Source organism: Equus asinus, chromosome 2 (genome assembly GCF_041296235.1).
Source record: "Equus asinus isolate D_3611 breed Donkey chromosome 2, EquAss-T2T_v2, whole genome shotgun sequence".
Classification (NCBI taxonomy): domain Eukaryota; kingdom Metazoa; phylum Chordata; class Mammalia; order Perissodactyla; family Equidae; genus Equus; species Equus asinus.
This window is the reverse complement of record NC_091791.1, coordinates 108701271-108722617: the sequence shown is the minus strand read 5'-3', so window position 1 is coordinate 108722617 and position 21347 is coordinate 108701271. Positions and strand designations below refer to the sequence as shown.

The following is a 21347-nucleotide window of genomic DNA, read 5'->3' as shown; positions in this document are numbered from 1 at the left end:
TCTTCCTCTGGGCCTTTAGTCTCCAAACATCACCCACTCTACACATTTACTTTTTAGTCCCCAGGTAGGTTGGGCCCCTTTTCTCCTTGTAGTACGAAAGTGATATATGTCCACTGTAGAAAGCTTAGAACACGTGGAGAAGCAACAATGGGAAAACAAATGTTGTAGATTTAAACATTGTTAATACCTTGGTGTGGGTCCTTCCCGTCTTTTTTCTCCATATTTATTTTTTTTATTTACCAAAAATAGAATGACTACTTAGATGGGCAGTGCTTCCCTGCACACTGTTTGCTGTTTTATAGATTCAGTTGTCACAGAATTTCTAGCCCCTGGTGCCAGCTAATTAGACCAGGGGAAGACATTAGGTGCCAGCTGGGCCAGTGTCTACTCTTTCCTTAGGATTAAATCAGATGGTATTGGGATCTGGACCTATAATACTACATGGAGGTGGGATCTGAATTTTCACCTCGAAACCTAAAGCTGTACTAAACCTAAAGGAGAAGGTGGATTGTGAGTGACGAGTAGAGGTGACACAGAGCAAGAAGCAGGGGAAGAGAGGGCCTAGAGACATCCTTGTATCCTGGCACAAATTCCTGCAGGGATTTTTGTGGGATATCCTTTTATTCCTCCCTCAAATACTCCCTTAGTGGTGGAGCAGTGTCTGTAGGCTCCTGACATTTCCATCTAACAATGCCTGAGCAAGAGGACGCTTTTTTGTAACCTGCTTTTTTCACTTAATAATACTCTGTAAGTCTTTTCTGTATCATCATATATCCTAGATGATAATTTGGGTGACTGCACAGAGACTCCCGTGGATGTTCCAGTATTTATGGGAGAAGTGGAATGTATTGCTTGAGCTCTGGCATTAAATAGTCCTGTGTTCAAACATCTGCTCTGACACTCTTTGCTTCATGATTTGGGCAAATTATTTAAACACCCCAAGTCTGAGAGTCCTCATCTGTAGGATGGATATAACAATATGGTTAAGGGATATGGTGAATCTCATGTTCCCAGCACATAAACTGTCACATAAGTAGGTAAAGTTCAATAGATTTCACCTATTGTTATTAATAATGATGATCATAAGTCCTTTCTCATTGCTCACGTAACAGCAGTGATTTTCAACATTATAAACAGAGCTGTGATGAGCATCCTTACAGTCAAATATTTATGCACGATTATTTCTTGAGATAAGTGGCTAGAAGTTACATTTAAAAAGTTTTAAAAAGATCTGTTGTCATTGCTTTCACTGAATCTTCTACTTCGTCTACATCCTAGCCTTTACCATTTTCTTCTTCTTGGCCAAAGTTTCAGAGACAACGTGTCTCTTTCTGGGTCTAGGATTTGCTCTATGCTCACCTTTCAACAAAATTAAAGCAGTGTCACCTCTGACATTTGAGTTGGGGCTCCTCAAGGTAGGTTTAACTCACTCATTCAGTTATTCACTCACATGTCAGGTGCAGATTAAGTTTATATATAGGCTAGGTTTCTAGACCATGTTTGTATTTTTAGAGCTGACTCCAGTGTTGCTAACCACAGAGTGGGCTTTGGAGCTTTGTAGGAAGAGTTCCAGACAGTTCTAAGGAAGTCAGATACTGACCACAGATAATGATCACACATTAGTCATTTGGTCCCCAGAGGGTTGTGTTTGCCTCAAAGTTATAGCATTAAAAGAAAAAAAAGATTTAGTTGCCAACAATTAACAACTGAAGATTTCAGGTTAAAAAATGCAAATTTCTGTCTTACCTTGAAAAAAGTGGAAATTTTGGCAATATTGGGTGCTCATTTTACCATGGCAACAGTAAGAGGTAGCTGACCCTGTAGCTAGGGCATGGGTTCTCCTTTTTACCACAGTCCCCACTACTCCCTACTGTATTACCTTGGCCTGCTTCACTTATTTTTGCTATCTGTGTGGGCCATGAGTTTGCTACCATTGGCCTAGTAAAGAAGGCCGTTATTCTTTCACAGGATATCAGGGAAGGCACAGAGGGATCTGCTGGAGGGGAGACCAGGTGAAGCAAGAATTTGCTACATGGATAGGTGGAGGGTAGAGCATCCATAGCAGGCAGAATAGCATATGCAAAGGTACAGAAGCTTGAGCACAGAAGGCCTTCTTGGACAATGACAAACAGACAAGGATAGGATGAGAGTTGCATATTTGAGGGAAGAGATCAAGAAGAGAATTGCAAAAGCATGCAAGCACCAGTTCATGAGCAGCCTGGCACACTAAAATAACAACGTTAGATTTTCTTCTATAAAAACTGGATCCGATGATTGATAGGAGAACAGCTAAAAGAGTTTCTCCTAACAATGCCCTGCCTCCATAGTGGCATCTTGCAAAGCATGTTATGTGCAGAACCTCAATAAACCCTGACCCCAAGCCCATGAGATGTGTGTTTTTATCATCCTCACCTGACAGATGAGAAAATGCAGGTAGAAAGGGGTTGGTTAAATGACTTCTCCAAGGTCACAACTAGTAAATGGCAAAGCAGAAAGTGGACCCTAGGCCTAATTACAGAGCTTGCAACTTAATCGTGAGGGTCCTCTGCTTCCTGGATGGCACCAGTGCTTCAGAACCACAACCCCAACAGCAAAGTGGGGGTTGCATTGGGAGTAGGTAGGGGGAGGCTGAGAGAGCAGAGATGCTGAGAGACCACTGCTATGGCTGGGCAAGAGAGTGGGAGGCCTTTGCAGCATTGGTGCACTCACAGGAAGGCGTGCACATGGAGACACAGAGGAGGATGAATCCGCAGGACCCTCCTTCATGGGATCTGACAACCACAGAAGTTTTCTTTTCCTCCTTTGAATTCTCAGAGCACTTTGTGTCTCTTCCCCAGGTCTTGCTTTTTGCTTCTTGTTTTGTCCCTGTAACAGTTGTGCACATCTTATAGAATCTAGTGTATTTTAAGTTCCTAAAGGGCAGGAGGAATGATGCTTTATTTGCCTTAATACGTTTTTGCATCGCTGAACACAGTACTTTCATAAATGAATAACTTCCAAAATTATTTTTTTTCAGATCATTTCTCCATATGTACACATTTTAGGAGATCATGGCAAGTTAAACACTTTCCCTCTTAAAATATGAAAATAACTTCTTTACACAATCTACTTTATTTTAAAATATGAGGAAAAGTAAGACTGGGAAGTTGTTTAAAAGCAGCAAACCCTTTAAGAGTCAATGTCACATTTATTGCTATAAAATATTTTTCTCTCTCTGTTCGACATCTGGTTCCCATTACATACAGTATTGGGTACTTGAGTTCACCAGCCATTTTGCATACCAAGTAGTGTGCATGTGAAATCCCCACCGACACCCCCCCCCCCCCAGTATGTATTTGCACCATGCAATTCTTACTTCACATTTAGAGGCAACCCTTCTAGCACTAATTTAATTCTTACCAATATACTTTTGAGGTTATTTTGTTCATACTTACTTTAGGGACAAAATTGCCTACATCTGAGAAATGAAGAACTTCAAAACCATGGAGTCTTTGCTTTCTGTAATTGTATGGTTCAACTATCTATAATCTAGTGCTGGAGTCAATGAAACATCTAAATCTTAAGTCTATATTTCCTAGTAACATTGACCCAGAAATGAGAAACACAATATGGAATGTTTGCTAATGAGTCATGAATTTCATTATAATTGCTTCCACATTCAGGACAGCTCCCTTAAACCGTCTAATCTTGACATATCCTGCAACAATCCCATGTGTTGTAAATGATTTTGTTTTATTTCTTAGGTTACTGTTAAGGGCTTATTTTATGGTTCATTTCATTTTCTTAAAGAAAACCACACACGTGTGTGCGTGCATACACCCTCTGACGTGCACACACACACATCACCGAAGCTTTTTGCTTCAATATGTATTTTTTGAAAGAAAATAATTATGAAACCAAAAGGAGCCCTCATCATTTGGTTTGGAAATACAAATAAACACATTTAGGAAGGAAGCTGAAATATGGTCTATGTTAGAGATCTAATTCAGGTCTCCGAGAATTACAGCTAGAATGGAGCAACGCCTCAGCAAGCGGCAGTCCCTCCCCGCCCTCGCTGGACGTAAGAATCTGTAACTGAATGGACAGACACAACTAGCATTCAGTACAGTCATAATGAAAAATTAAATACGACTTTTAAAAACTGCTCACATTATAAAGTGATCTATTAGCATTATACGACTTTAGCACTTAAAGTGACTGATTCTAATTGCACAATTTGGCCCATGGCAAGCATTAAAGAGCTGCAGAATCTTGCGGGTATTTTATCTCTTTTGGGATATTTTAAAGTGAATTTTCTTTGGAATAAAGCTTTGTTCTTGCCACACAAAAGATCGCTTGGAAGAAATCTCTCAGTTCTGAGGGAAGCAGAAGTAATTATAGTTTCTTCTCCTTTGATTCATGAATCAATAAGCCAAATATTAAAAACATCCTTACGTTTTTTCCTCCCTTTCATTTATTAAGCGAAGCTCTGCCTTTACATCTTGTGGGTGTGGTCCTGAACCAATAAAGATGGATGCCCTCCTCCAAGGGGCTTTTCTAGCAATCCGAGAGGCATTCTTTTCCTGCACCTGGTTATCATTCTGTATCCTTCAGAATCTTTTCTGGACAAGCCTGTGGGTTGCTAAGACGGCGTTGTAGTGCTACACTTTGAGCTGAACTTAATTTAAACTGGTTATCACAAAACTACAGTGACTTCTGAACAGGTACACTTCTTAGATGTACCCACTAAAGAGTTTGCAGTTTTCAGAAAAAGAAGGAGGAATATGGGGGAATGTCATTTATCTCGAATTTGACTTTATGCTTATGATATCTACAGGCTTTTTCATAATTTTCATCCTATGGAGTATAAGAAGCTTATTAACTGAAAAATATTAGAAATTGCAGCTTTTTATGCTGAGGGAGTCCTTGTTGAACTTATAAGTTTAATTAGTTTAAAGATATACTGAAATTTTACCTTAATCTACGTGCATATGGATTTCTTGTTGGTGGATTTGAGATCTCCTAATAATAGAAAAATTGCCCACTAAGCTTCAGACTTTGAGGTAATGACCCACATTATTATCCATGTAACTGACAGTGGGCTCTTGAACAAGTAATTTAAAAACTCCAGCAACTTTGTTGGAGTGTAAACACCAACCTTATTTATTTAAAACATCTCTTTTTAAAATCGACTTTTTTTTTTTAAAAAGACAATGCTAAGTAGAAAGAAGTTTAAAGCCACTGTGGCTTCTTGTGAATTTTTCACTAAGCATTCTCTGTCGCTTGTAATTACTCTCTCTCTTCCAAAACCTGGAATCTGCAGAAGAGAGCAGAAACACTTGTTATTGACCTGAATTAGGATAAAAAGAAAAGAGAAGATAAGATCATAGCCGTCGGCACTTTGTTTATGAAAACATCTTTTCGAGGATGTGCTTGAATCAGGCAAAAGTAATGCATCGCCCTCCTCTGCCAGCATATTTTAAATGCCAACCTGGCCAGACAAAAAGAACAGTGCCCAGAATTAGGGCATTCCTTTCCTGTATGATAGTATGTAATGACTACTGTTTTTCTTAGATATTCTAGAAATATATATGAAAATAAAAAATATAAATATAAAATTAAAAAATAAAGATGTATAAACATAAGAGCAAAAATAAAATTTTTTTTGTAAAAAGTTATAATATTTTATTTTAAATCAGTTTTAAGACCCACAAGAAGTTGTAAAACTAATTCAGAGAGATCTGCTGTCCCCTTTGCTCATTTTCCCTCATAGACGACATCTCACGTAACCAGAGCACCTTGGTGGAACTTTGGTACGTTGGGGATCTTGAGAGTGGAGGCATTTCAGCAGACAGAGGTCCAGCACACCCTTGAAAGTGTTCATATCTGCTGGATTCTTGATGCAAGTCCTGTCTTCACTGGCTTCAACACGGGAGATGCCGTTACTGGGATGAAGGAGGCTCATTCGTGGAGATCAAATCAAAGAGGTATTTGGAACAGGGATAGAGATGGACGTCAGGGAACATCTCCAAGGAGAAGTGATCTTTGAGCTAAGTCTAGAGAGATGGTCAGGGTTGAATGAGTTCTATGGGAATAAGTGACAAGGGTGAGGGTGGGGCAGAGGGAGCAGCTTGTGCAAAGGTCTGGAGAGACGTTTGGTGAAGAGACCCAACCAAATCTCTGGAAAATTTGGATACAAACCCATGTCTCTTGAAAACAGTGGTCCTCTCCCTAGCCCTCAAATTTGAGTTATCAAGATAATTGCTTCAATTTTGTGTCTGGTACGTACCCTGTCTAAGCATATGTTTGTTATCAATTATAGATTATTTATCTTAACTTTAGGTGGATAGGTAAGAATGCAGTGAATTCCATGTTTTTTTTTTTGTAGGTTTTTATCAAGGCGTGTGTGTGTGTGTGTCTTTAATCTTGTCCAGATATAAAGATCACAAGACTCGTTTACATTAAGAGCTGTGAGATTCTGGCGAGCTGTTGCTTATGGTCAATGTGTAGCTAATGAAGAGGGAGCATGGCTTACCAGAAAGAGCTCAGATTTTGGAGTTAAAAGCTTGGGGACAACGTTCAACTTTGTACTTACTGACTTGCGACTTTAGGCAAGTGACCTAACTTCTCCGAGCCTCAATCTTTCCTCCTCTAGCTTTGGGGTGGCAATAAAATTATTTGCCTCATTATCTCATGGGATTGTTTATATGATGCAATTTATATGAAAGCACTTCAAAAATTATGAAGCACTCTTTAAATACGAGGCATTATTGTTATAGAGTAAATGTACTAAAAAAATGTGACAGTTGACAGCAAGTAAGTGCTGTAAGTCTGGAGACCTTCCCAGGCTCGATGTCACTTGAAAGTCTACAAAAGCATGTTTCAAATATGGCAGCAATGTGGCAACTAGACATGCATACCTTTCTAACAGCAGTGAAAACTTTCATTTATTATGTTGCAGGTTATAATTTACATAGGTTCAGTGTTGTAAAAATTAAAGAGAAAGCCAGGCCCCAGATAAAGACTGGTAAAAACCTTTGATTTTTAGCAAAAAAGGTATCAAGTGAGTTTTCCTGAAATATTTCTGGGTAGATCATTTTGTAGTACTTTTGAAAATTATGTTACATTAGAATCACTTTCCAGGATATAATAATAAACTTGCCCAAAAGGTTTTATTAACCAGGAAGTGGCTAGAGTAACTGGAAGGAATTGCAAACACACTTTATATGTAACAAAACAGTATCTCAAACATCGTTATTATGATATTATTATATTTCAAAATATAACAAATCTTAAAATGCACATTCAATTCAATATTAAAAAATTAGTGAGATCCTTTTGCTATTAAAATAATTTTTTAGAAACTCGAGTAGAGTTCATATTAAAGAGGACAGGGATGAATTTATTCAGACAACACAAGTCCAAGAAGTATTTGGTGGGTAACACAAACTGAGTTATTGATGAGTGGCAGGGAATTGGAAAGTAGAATTAGAACAGTAATTAATGTCTTGATAAGTTACCCACTAGAAACCATTATAGGCCAAGATAAATTGTTTTGTTTTTTCTTCTTTTCTATTTTTTTCTTTCCTTTTCTTTTGTGAGGAAGATTGGCCCTAAGCTAACATCTGTGTCAATCTTCCTCTGTTTTGTATGTGGGAGGCTGCCACAGCATGGCTTGATGAGCGGTGTGGAGGTCTGTGCCCAGGATCCAAAGCTGTGAACCCCAGGCCGACCAAGCAGAGTGCATGAATTAACCACTACGCCATTGGGCCAGCCCCTCTTCTTTTCTATTTGTATCTTGCCAGTTGGGACACTTTGTTTTTATTTACCCTCCAGGCTCTCGTGAATGAACAGAAAACAAATGTTAAAATATCACATATGAAGAACACAAAGGCTGTAAAATGCACCAGCTACAAATGATTGTATTCATTGGCTCACTGGTCAAAAACTCTGTCAGCTGGTGCATGTAGGAAGCTAAAGAATGTTTTCTTGCCAACTTAAGAGATCAAAATTTTGGATCACGACAAGGCAGGACTTTTTTTTGGGGGGGGGGGCGCCAGCAATCTGCTTAAAAGTGGCTATATAAAACATTGTGTCAGGACAGCTTCACCCCCTCCAAGAGTGGAGCCTGATCTGGTGTTCCACAACTAATTAGGGGAGGGGAAGCACACATTATGGTCAGCTGGAGTCTCCCTGGGCACAGAGTCAGCACGGGACATTTTGCCAAAGTGCCGCTGGGTCTTCACTGATCCTAAGTGCTGCCATTTGTACTTTGTCACCTCATCTACCCCAGAGCAGCCCAGGAGCTAGATGGCCCTTGAAAATCACAGTCTTGCTCTCACCACTACCTGGGAAATTGTTCTCTTTAGTAGAGAGGCCTTTGCATGGAGGGTAACCCACAGTTCAGGGTTGCTTAACTCAAGCCTCAGAATGCACACACTGCATCTTTAAGAAATAGTTTACTTGTGAATCAGTAAACGTACCAGACAAAGCAGCCATTACTTATGCATTCCTGCATACCCAGCAAGGTGAAAATAATAGAATAAACATCATATACTTCATTATGATATCGGTTTACACTTCCAGGGTACACAAAAAGAGGCCATTTCATCAAGCTAATTGCCTGAAAGTAAAAGAGAGAGAACTTTAGCTATTAGTCTATTATGGGGCTTTTTTCTTAATCACAAATAGGGGCCGTGTGTCCCTGGGGGGATGTGTATTCTAATTTACAATTGAACTACAGATCAGAGCAATCAATCTTGGGCAGCACTTTGACAGTGTAATTGCTGCAACATAACAAATAAAAAAGAAGAAGAAGAAGAAGAAGAAGAAGAAGAAGAAGAAGAAGAAGAAGAAGAAGAAGAAAGAAGAAGGCCCAAGCTGAGCTTCAGCTAGAGGTGGAGACGTTTCCAGGCACTAGCGCAGGGTGGGAGGGAGAGAAGAACTGCCACAGACATGAATATGCAATGAGGGCTCATTAGCGGCAGAGTGTTGCCATGACGAATGGCATTATCCCCGGCCTGGTGCTGCCTAAACATGAATTTTATAACGACCCATTTATCATGACTTGTCATGGGCTTCTGTACTGTACTTTCTTCCAGCTCACACACCTTTCCCTATTATGACATTAGAAATGTTTCCTTTTATTATTATTGCTTCCTTTTGTATTATTTCTGGCTCTTCAAAGCAAGTGTCCAAATATAGCCACACGCTAATAAGTGATTACTGACTTCAAAAAGTTGAACTAAAACTTGATTTTTCGTTCCATCTTTCACTCTAGTCTTAGAATCGAGAAAAAAGTAGGACTAAACTTTTAAAGAAATTTCTTAATGTGTGAGCTTTTTTTCTGTCGGCTTCTGACACGGCAGATTTTTTTAAAGTTTAAAATTAGCTAGGTTGTCTTCCTTTCATTTATTTTATTCACTTTTTGGAACTTCAAGAACCTCTCAATATCTTAAAAGTAGAGCTCAAAAGTTTTGAGGTTTTTTCCAAAAGTCTTGGAGCCATGACAAAAAAGTATAAGATTAAAATGCTTGAAAGATCTTTAGTGCTTAGCATTTCTAAGTGAGTTAACTTCTCACTTAGAAATGCTCTTATAGTGTGGGGAGGAGGGCTGGGCTGTTCTTTGATGACTACTTCCCAGAACTTAACGTTTTACTAAGAGCAAAAAAAATGTGAAAGCAATCTCCCTTGATAGAAATCCTGAGGTCTGTTTGAATATTTAGCAGCCATAAAATTGCTATATGCAAAGGCTTGAGTCATTGCCATTGGCCAGGAGGGTGTGTGAGCCCATCAAAGTTGGGTCCACCCATTGGTCAAGAGTATGGTTCCAGATTGGGAGAAGTGCCCTGCTGTAATAGAGATCCAATCAATGAAACCTATGATTAGTCTGTTTAGTTACCATAAAGAGAGTAGTGTTAAAACTATTTCTTAGTTCAGCTAGATGAAGCATAGGAAGGACAGAGGAGCCCAGGGGAGTAGAATCTGGTATTGTTTTGCCCACCCAGGGATTAGAGTCATTCCTGTAAACAATTTGTAAACAGCAAATAGTTAACCAGATCTTTTTGACTGCGGCTATCTCTACTGTGCCCCTCGATTCTATATTAACAGTAACTGTAGTACTGTTTTACATAGTAATATTTAAACATTAATAATACGTAAAATTAATGATAAAACATTTTATATGTTAGTGATCATTTTGTACTTGCCAAGCATTTTGCAGGTTCAAAGTTCTTTCATCTGATCCTCAGGTTGATTGGGGGCAGGGTTATTATTCCCATTTTAAAGAAGAAGAAATTGAGGCTCAGAGCTTAAGTGACCAGCTTAAGTTCACACAGTTAGAAAACAGAAGTGCAAGGTCAACATCAAGTCTTCACATTCCTAGGTCAGTGCTTCTGTAGATCCCAAGTCACCAGAGCAGAAATCGCTCCTAGAATGTCAGGTCTTCTCTTTTGGGATTTGGTAATAAGTGAGTAAGTTGGGAAAAGAGCCCACTGAAAAGATTGCTGTCATTTACACTGAGAGCCTGTTATTCTCCTCTACTACTTACTAGAACTGGAATTATCATGTGCGCGTCAATTAAAATTAAGTTGCCATTCCAACCATTTAAGTTGAATTATCTTTCATCATTTAAAAACACAGATAGGAAGTGTTTTCAGTGTGAAGACTTGGGCACCATTCTGCCTGGTATTATCATGTTGTGAGTCTAATGGGCATGGTATTGTTTATTTCTGAAGAAAATATCTTTGTGTTTTCCCTCATGAATGAATTAAACAGGATTTTTGGAGATAATTTGGTGAGAAGGGATTTAAATATTGGCAAATGATGTTAAAGAACATTGTGATTATGACTGAACAGACTAAGACTGTCTGACACCAAACATCTGGATGAAAATGGAAAAAATTAGTTGAAAACCTTGATGTTTTGTTTACTTGACACCATACATCTGGATCTTTAAAAACATATGAGTTTTTGACTCTTTTCCCCCCAGATTTCACCTGGATGTTTGGCATCATGTACAGCAAGGTGACAAAAAAATTAATGCTGTTATTACTGAATTAGATTAAATTATTGTATTTAATTGATCTGCCAATATTAACTAATTATTCTATTTAACATAATATTTGATGAATAAAACTCTCCACCAGGCAAATAAATACAGGAAGAAAGATACAGTTAGGTGATTTAAGAATCAAACTTGGCTTCGGGCATATTTAAATCTTGGTCATAGTTTACTGACATCAATTTCCTTGGGCAAAAATCTTTTTAGGTCCTGAGACAACAATTTTCTCTCCTGGGGAGTTGTTTCCCCATGTGTTATGAGAAGCCATTAATTTACAATGTGTTTTGACAACAGTAAAATTTCGTAAACACTTAGTAACATATGAGATACATCTAGTAATAGACGTTTTCTTTGCCAAGTGAATTATCCAGCCTGATAAAATCAGGGTAAACCCACTCTCACAGCAGCCTCTGACATGCCCGAGGCTGAACCCCAAAGAGGAATCAACTGAAACCAGACTTCAAAGACTCCATTGCAGTGAAAAGCACCTTATGCGACTGACATTGTTTTCTGATCTCATCTAAAAAAAGTTATCATAATTATTGAACATTTCCTCTGTAGCTTATTCTCAATCCAATCAGTTATAATGAAAATAGTCTGCCGGCCTTCTATATTCTCAAGTTTTCGAAATGATTAGTGCTTCCTTGAGATATCCCATTAATTGGATACACAACCCAGAAGAAAAGGCTGAAACCCGAGAGTGTATAAAAAAACATAAGGTTGTTGCAATTTAAGTGCCTTCAAAAGATCTAATTTGATTTTTAAAAGCAATCCTGCAGATGTGAAAATTAAAGGCACGCAGAAACAAGATATGGTTTAATGGATTTGTAGGTTAAGAAACATTTAGTTGTTTTAGTAGCCTTGCTTGGATTTTGTTTTTTATTTAGCTGTTAGGTTGGAAAGATTGGGCCCATAACACAATAGAAATTGTTGAGTTTTGTGGGTTGCTATAATCTTGTCGAATTTTTCTTGCCCTGTTTTTCTTGCTCGATGTTTTTCTGAAGCAACTTGTTATTTCTATCTGCAGATTTTCAATCCTACTACCCGTCAATCAGATTTCAAATTCTAATAAAGTATAAAAGAACCTCTCCACTTGGTTTGTCATGGCTGCTTCATCAATGAGCCCATCCCCCTCTGAGGCCAAGCAAATTGTACACTTATTCCCACTTAAAAAGAAAAGAAAGAAAGAAAGAAAGAAAAAATCCCTTCTACTGGCTCTAATGACATCTTCAGTCATTAATGAGTTAATAAAAATCTCAAAGTCATCTGGGGCTAGATAAGGAGGAAGAAAGAAAAGTATTGTACTGTAATGACAGGCTGCCTGGCTGCCCTCTGAGATGTCATGGGTCAGTCATGTTAAGAATGTGTGCGTCCAATAATCTGCTGATTTTTATCAGCAAGCCCTCCAGCAGGAACTGACAAGGGCCAGTTTGGGAGTCACAATGAATAAACAATGACTTTTTGGATTGTTGGGGGCTATGTAATAGAGTGAGGGGTTTATATATACTAAAACATGATGACATTAGCAATCAATATACCAATTACCGGACAAGTTATTGGATGAGGCATTCACGGGTCTTCAGCCTTCTTGTACTTTGAAGAGGCCTTGAGCAGAGAGACTCCCTATGCTCAGAGGCAGGCAGAAGTCCAAGACCTGAGGCCCTGATCTAAAAGGCAAGCCCTGCTTCTCGGGCTGAAGTAGTCCAGACCTGGATGTTTTGAATCGCTTGGAGAGTTTATTAAAAATACAGATTCCTGAGTCTCCTTCCTAGAGATTCCATCTCGGGAGTCTGGGGTAGGGCTGCTGCTTGGTGTTTGTAACAAAGGTTCCAGGTAGTTTTGATCAGGAAGGTTAGGGAGCTGATTTACAGCTGTAATTCCCAAAGCGTGGTCCCAGACCACTACCTTCAGCATCACCTGGGAGCTTGTTAGAAATGCAAATTCTCAGGCCTCTCCTCGTACCTACCGAACCCACAACTCTGGGTGTACAGCTCAGAGAGCTGTGTTTTAACACTGCCTCCACGTGATTCTGATGCACTCAACAGTTTGGGAACTAAGGCTGGAGAGCAAAGATCCTCGCCAAAGGGTTGCAACACAGCACTATCATCCATCACCTCCGAGGCTCCTCATGAGTAATTTGTTACTCATCCTAGTTAGGAGGCTGAAGTGTGCAAGTGATTTACTTAAAAAAACTAAATGAGAATAGATCCAAGCTTATCTCCTTAATCATCTCACTCTCATTCACTTGCACACCGCTACGTTTTCCTGAATGATCTTGATGTATGAGTGACTTTGATTATAGAAAGGGAAGAATCAACATGGCTTTTGTCTATTATTTAAAATAGAAAGAGAAAGTGGATTTGTAAGTAATCTCAGACAAAAGGGATTCTAAGAAAAAGCAATGTGAAGTATTTATTTACTAATAAATGTAGCTAATACTCATCTGGGCATTCAATGCCCTCAGACTCTTGTGTGGATTAGTGAGATCTACTTAAAAAAAAAAAAAGCAGCTACAGCACATGCTCCAATTAGAAGAGAAAAATAACGCATGCTCAGGGCTGGCAAATCACAAGGAGAAAAGGAATGGGAAAGGCCCGCCTGTAGCAAAGTTACGGATTTCTCTTATTTTGGCTGAGAGTCTTACTAAAGGGGCAGCCCGAGCTTGCAAAACTTTCAAAAGACGTAGACTAGTCTGCCAGGCATGCAGCAGGTTTAAATTGGTGTTTCCCAGAGCATGTTTCAAAGAACAATTCCAATGTTCTAAGCACTAATATAAAAAAAAATGTCTGGGGTCAAGTGAGAAAGTCTAGGTTAAACTGAGTTAAATAGGATTGTTTGAGGCAGATGCCTCTAACCCATTACTCTGCACTGTGATTCTCTAGGAAAGGGTTGCCCAATGGATTTGATCAGCAAAACTGTTTTATAAAAGATAATCTTGTAGAAGTCGTGTTCCAAGGAGTAAATTTTAGGAAACATGGATTCAAATCATTTAAGATGCCAAACACCTGTGGGTAGAAGCTAGCTATTCTGTGTGTTATATAATAAGGAACCTCTATCTTTGTTATAATTTATTAAACCCTCTGTGTCTGGCATCAACATTAATTATGCAGTGGCTTGAAGCCAACAAGAAGGTTCCTGTAACCATCACCAAAGAGTTAAATAAGTTGTCCGGCTGTTGATGGTCTGGTTAAATCATCCTTGAATTGTTGGCGTATCTCCCAGAACAGGTAGTCGTTTAAAAAGAAAAAAAGAGAGAAACCTGGATTTTACTAGTGAGATTACATTGTTTTCACAAATGAGAGATAATTCTATCACAACATTTTATATATACCTAGAAACTTCACACGAAAGCAGATGTGTACCTAGACTGATGCTGGAAAGACCTTCTGCCCCCATTGAAAGCATTGCCCTCGTTGTTTCCACCTCACTGGGTTCCAGATGGCTGTGGCCGTGGCAGCATCTTGATTCCCACACTGACTATTCCTGAAGGTGATAGGAGGTCGGGGATGTGTGCTACAGAGCTCAGGCCAGTAGAGATCTTAAGCACATCCTTGGTTGTAAAACTTCTTCTCTTGAAGTTGTTGCCAGAGCTGTGCGTTAATGCCAAATGTTAATTCTTGCTGGGGACATGATGTCTTATAAATGTTATGAAAGAATATCATTTTTCCTGTAGAAGTGAAGGTACTTTTAAGGCCATGTTAAGAAAGGGATTAGTTTCCCAAGTAACATCTGTAGGTCATGTGCTTGCCTATAAATCGCTTCTTTGCTAACATCCCCCCCCCCATTGTTACACAAGAGTTGGAAGGAATTCTCACATGGAAGAAAGAATAGAGCTTAACTGACATTTGAAAGATATGTAAAGATGAAAAAGAAACAAACAAGAACTCAAACATAAAACAACCCCACCACCCATGCTAATATTTGTCATCTTTTCTACATAGTCCTGCAAGTCTATGCAAGACTCAGAACCCATTGGGATGTGTCTCTGAACTACAAATAATAGGGCGAATTCAACTTTAGGAGGTTTTCAAGCCCTTTTTTTCATCTCCTTTGTAAACACATCCTTGCTGATACCACATGTGCTTCCCAGCTTTGGAGACACAAGGTGTTCCCAGGAGGAGATTCAGTCTACCCCTCGTAGGAAAGAGCAGAAGTTAGGCAGAGCTCACTGAGGTCTACCCACCACTTGTCTGGTTTGTCATGGAGTTGAATATTTCTCCCCTTCCTATTCTTTGAAATGTTTTGAATTAAAATAGCTTACTCAAGGTCACTGAAGGCATATGGTCCTGCTCAAAACTTTAAACAAAACATTAGTTTTTACAACCTTTTGTAATTTGGTATTGTATACAACATGGTTATATGCAGAGTTTCTGTAATCTTTTCAGTGGGTGACAGAAATATGAGAAGCAAATTTATAAGCCATTTAGTGAAGCATTTAATCAATTTCATGCATAGGAAATAACTCCGATTGCTTGGCTTTATCTATCTTTCTCTCCAGGAGAACTCCAGTCAACGTGCTCTCCAAACATGGGGCTACGGGTGGAGGTAGGGGTGTGGGGGGGTGGGCACAAAGCACAGACAGGGGCAGGGTGGGGGGAGAGTATATGCACCGACCTTCCCATGTGCTTGAAATATCAGGGACTTCTGAAGTCTGCCTAAGAGGGTTGCCAGCATCTCTGAGCCTTCTGGAGGCTGTTAATGTATTTCAGAAAGAAGGTCCAGGTCTAATGTTTAGAGGAAGTTTTCAAGGCCTTTTACTGCAAAGTTATTCATTAAACACCCTTTTCCCAGAGTGACTCTCACGTGCTCAGCATGGCAGACTGTGTTCAACTTTAGGCTCAAAGAAATATTCAGTGGTTGTCACTTTCAAACACATGAAAAGTAAAACAACTTACATTAAAACTTACTTCTGAATTAAGGAGTCAAAGCAATGTGACCAAAATAACTGAAAATCCACCAAAGTGGACTGTTAAAAGTAGAGATATTTTAGCATATTTCAGACTATTTGAACTGTCTTTTAGGGTTCATGTTCTGATTCTCTTTTGAATTGCTTAAAAGATTAATCCAGCTCTTGGCTCTATAGTGGGTTAATATTTTCTTTTCTGTCATGTGCTAGAATCCCTCTTACAACATTTTACCCCAAACACCATCAAGTTCTTAAATGCAAAAGTCCTAAGGGAGCAAAAGAAGATTTTGTGATAATCACTATCTGCTAAACTATATTAAAATTGCATTAGCCCTGCCTTGTCCTCTAAAATTGGAACTGATATAAAGGTACCGTAGACACAGTTTCTAATTTAGAAAATAATTTGCTTCCACTTATTTCTGAGCCTAGAAAGATATTTCAGTGAATAAATTCCAATCTAGATTATTTAGTTCTGATTTTAAATCACCTCCATTCATGGATCTTGTCTAAGAAGGATATGATGTTTCACACTCTCTTCTAAATATTACATATACGAGGATGTTTCTGCATTGGCAAATCAGTGGCATGCCAGTTGATATGTATTTTGCCACATTATTTAAGCTGTGGGGGCTGCACCATTGTATTGCACAGAGTGACCCTGGTAATCTTGCATAAAATCGGTAGCTCTGAAGGAGATTGGCCAATGGAGGTTTGCTTGTCTGTCTATCTATCTATCATCTGTCTATCTATCTACCTGTTCTATTCCTATTCAACTTTTAATTCCTGCTTTAAACCTCACTGACTTTTTTTTAAATAAATCATTTTAAAGGAAAGATGTCTTTGGTATAAGACCTGATATTTGATGGGGAGAAAGCGATTCCTTAGAATCAAAGTATTTAAAAATTTTCAGATAAATTTGAAATGCAAAATAATTGCCATACATTTACTCTCCTTGTAAATATTAACGTATCAGATGATAAGGCTCAAGTCCCCCTTGCCACCACCTCCAAACCCAGTGGCTTTCTCCGTCTTCCTTGATGTGACTATTTTAGCAAAGGTGTACATCTTTCTAGTCCTTTTTCTATCAAAACGAAACTCTAAAACATGTGTCATATTGTAAATATCATTGCGCACTTGGTATTCTCCCTCGCCAGTGTCTTGGAGATCTTACCTTCTTAGTAGAAACAGCTACACACCATTTTCTAATTGCTTCTAGAATTTCCCATGGTACGGCTATACCAGTGCTCATGGAGTTATTCCCATACAATGTGCATGTAGATTCCTTCCACCTTTTTGCTATTATACACAGCCCTGCAGCACATATCCTTCTACATACTTCCTTATGTACTGAAGTATTTTTCATATGCTCATCTGCATAATACTCGTAATGCTCATATGCTGTGAGTATTTTTCTAGCATGGGTACTTACAGTGAAGTTTCTGGGTATGCCTATTTTATATTTTCCTAGTTATTGCCCAGTTATCTAGCAATTTTAATTTTGAATGACACTCCTACCAGAACCTCTAAAACGACTTTTCTCAACTCAAACTTTCTCACACTCGGCCACTTTCATTCTTTGTTAAAAACTTTGCCTTTGCTTCTCCAAGAATTTGGAAACCATCCACAGTGCTTTTGCCATTGACTTTTCCTTCTTTCAGGGTGAGCTGGGACAGGCAGCCTAATCACTGGCCAGATGTTTAGAAATTGGGCTTCTCAGGCCCTTGGAGGTGGCCAGATATTCAGAGATTGGGGAGCATCAGGTCAAAAAATAAAACCAAACCTACTGGTCCTTTAAAAATGTGTTGGTAAAGTCAATGACATTTCCATTTCAATCATAACATTGGTGCCTGAATTCAAACAATTGTTTCAGCCAGCTTTAGACCTGAGGCTCACACATTTTTACTGTTTTAGAAGACAGCATTGTAACAGAGTGATGTTGGTTTAGGACTGAGGGCCCAGGAAGGAGATTGTCCTGGGGACAACTTGCCAAGATTACTTTCCTATTCTCCTTTGCTCGGTCAATTTCTGTTCCTTTCCACTGTACCGTGCACCGATGTCCTCCTCCCCGTTCTTATTGCTGCCTCTTCATTTGGAACCCCCTCACCAGCTTTTTTTTCCAAATATGGTAGCTCCATACTCACTTGTTTCAGTAGGCCCTTCTCTCTACCATCCATTTTACCCAGCTAAATCTTATCAAAACACAAATCTGGTTTTGATTAGCTCTTGCTTAAAATAATTTCTTATTATCCAGATTCTTTGTCCCGCTGTTCAAAGTCCTCCATGATTTGTCCCCAAACCAGTCTTTGAAAATGTACTTTCTCTTCCTTTATATATCTTTTACTTAGCAAAACAAATGGTCACGATTCCCTAAACGTTCCTACCTCTCTGCTCTTCCCATGGCTGGAATGCCTTTTCCTCAACTCCAGAGAAGACCCTGCCTTCAAAGTTGGGCTACTTCCTGTGGCGTCTACCATCTTCCTCATGCTCCACCAAAGCCAGGGTCACCATTACTGGGGGGACTACGACAGGTGCTGGAACAGGGAAGGGAAAACAAACGTCAGATGCTGGGTTAGTTCTAAGTGAAATGGTTGGACTGGTATAATCTACATAAAGGTTAAGCAGATTCTAAGTGATGGATGTTAATGTGTTTTCAATTCTACTGTCTAAAACACAAAGTGAGATGTAATCAAATTACACCCATATTAAAAAGTTAGGCTACAGCAAGTCTCTCTTCAGCTCTACTCTGCTGCAGCCATCTAATCAGGAAATGGCCTACTACGTAACCCGTGAATTGTGTGTAACTCTGAACCATTAAGTGCAACAAAGCTAACCCCATATATATTAATAATATATTTACTCTACATTATGTATAGTAATTCATAGAAGAAAATGATGCTTTTGGGTCTCTCAGTAGAACACGTACTTTCAGCTGATTTTAAAGATTAAAAAGGATCGATTTTATATAGTTTTCTCTCTACTTTTCTATCTGTTCCTCCTTGTGACTAATGGTATACACTTCTGAGTAGCTTAATGGAAGTTAGCAAAGTAATCCTGGCCATGGGCCAACTTTTTCTTTTCTTTAAGGATAATTGTCAAATTTCTTTTCTTTAAGGATGATTGGGATTGAATCTCTAAAATCTCTTTAGTTACCTTTTAGAATTTATTTCTAATAATGAAAAATTGGAAGCCAACTATATGTCCAAGAGTAGTAGATTGATTACATACACATAGCATATCAATATTGCAATATTATGTGCAATATTAAAATGCTATGAAGTCTATAGCAATATTGAAAAATGTTTTCTATGAACTCTTAAGGAAAGTTAAAAGGCAAACTCGTATGTAAACTTAACTTGATATGTATATGGACCATCAACTTGTCAGGATGGTAGACTTGCAAGTAATTTTATTTCTTTAAAACTTCTTTTAATGTTATAATAATGAGTGGATATAGAAATCCAAGCACTATGCTAGCCTTTTTGCTCGTAGTTGAGTGGTGAGAGTTAGATTGGAAGAGGGGCATTCCTTGTTCCCTTATCCAGCATGCTGGCTGGAGGGGGTCGCCCAAAGTAGGAAAGAGTACACCTTGCATTTGCAAACAAGGAGAAACTGCCCTGATTCTGCTCAAGGAGCCTGGTTTAAAGAAACACTTGTAAGAAGAACCTGAAGCTTCAGCACAAGGGAAAAACTCATTGCAGCTTCCCCACATGTTGTAAACACACCCAGCTGTCCCAATCGTGATGGATTGATTATCTTGTGAGAGGGCAAAGAAACCTAGCGGATAGGATTCCAAAATGCTTTACCAATCTTTGAGGAACTGTGGAAATTGGAAAAATTACTGGCAATTTAGCGATGTGCAAATGGTGATTTACTTTCCGAAATATTTCGAAGGTGAATTTTAGAAATGCTTGAAACATGCAAAAGCCCATAAATTAGATGTTGAGTTTCAACAAAATTTAATTGGATATTTTGTAATCCTTTATCAGAGGGTGATGGAAATCTAGACTATTAGACTGGGAAGGAAGCTTGAGATAGAAACAGAGCTCACTTGCATCCTTCATAGGTTCGCTATGAGTAATCTATGTCAGGCTGACATTTTTTTCTGATAAGGTGAATGTAGAGTAGGAGAGGGATGCTGTAGACCAGCGTTCTGCAGACTGTAATGTGTACAGAAAATCACCTGGGGACCTCATTAAATTGCATGTTCTGATTCTGTATGCCTGGATAGGGTCTGGGAGTTTTCATTCCTAAGAGGCTCCCAGGTACTGCTGATACTGCTGACCACACTTTGAGTAGCAAAGTTTTGGACCAAGAGCTCCCAATATAGTGGTTAAAAACCAGATTCCTGTGCTCTATGTCCAAAGTCTCTGAGTCACTAAGCACAAGACTGTATTTTTTCAATCTTCCCAGATAGTTTTATTACACAATCCTGATAAGAAACAACAGCTCTAGATGTTGCATAACCTCTCACAATATTTTTGATTACAACACAGTTAGGTGTATTTGTAACCAGTTGTACTTTTATTCAATCCGAGATGAAATTAATTCCTTTCACCTCGGTACAACTTCTTGACCTTGTACCTAATTCTATAGTTGCATATTCCGTTTTCTACTCTTGCATGCCTTGGCTTCTCCTACCTACGCCCTCCTTCTCACCAATACACCCTTCATGGACTTTGTATGCTTGGTTACTTCTTTTTGAACTGAATTGAGCACTGACTTGTCCTGTGTCCTTGAGCTTCAGATTCTCATGTGCTCAATGGACATCATAATACCTTCTCTGTCTACTTTGGTGAGAATCAAATAAGAAGCCTGAGGTTGTAAACCAGTGAGCCTAGGTTCTAGACAGCTCTAGGGCAAATTTGATGTGACCTCAGACTAGTCATCTGACGTCTCTGACCTTCTCTCTTTCACCAATAGCAAAAAGTTTTAAAAAAATATGAAGTGCTAAATAAACATGAGAGAGTTTTCTTATCAGTGGTAGGAAAATACATTACTCTTTAATTGGGCAAAATGAACATCCAAAATTTGTAGAGCAGCATTTAACATGTCATTAATTTTTACATGAATTCTCCCCATTAGCACTGTTTCTTATGAATGTCTTTGAGAGGGGTCCAAAATGTCAGCATTGCTCACTGCTAGCTGAGTTTCCCCTGATACATATGCTGAATTTCCATGCATGATTCTGGTTGGGGACCATATTTTTCCAGGCTTAGTTGCTGCCAAGGTATGTGAGAATTGCTCTCTTCTAGGTTGTGCAAACCCACCATGAAAGCAGAGTGCCATCAGTGCTCTCCACTTGTGCCTCGCTAGAATTCTAGTCTTCAAGACCTGTTTGACTTTGGCCAGAGAAAGAAGCCAAGGATTGCATGCTGACTCTGCCTTCTGCCTCTAGGGCCA

The 21347-nt window shown here is 38.9% G+C and overlaps 1 protein-coding gene across 1 annotated transcript in view; it reads left to right on the top strand.

The window, feature by feature from the left end:
* The window catches only part of LOC106831998 (uncharacterized), a 104021-nt gene that overhangs the window by 45318 nt on the left and 37356 nt on the right, over positions 1 to 21347 (top strand). Inside the window, exon 4 of the mRNA XM_070496095.1 lies at positions 5753 to 5966. Within this exon, the coding sequence (XP_070352196.1) occupies positions 5753 to 5966 (214 nt within the window). The remainder of the gene's footprint in view (positions 1 to 5752; positions 5967 to 21347) is intronic.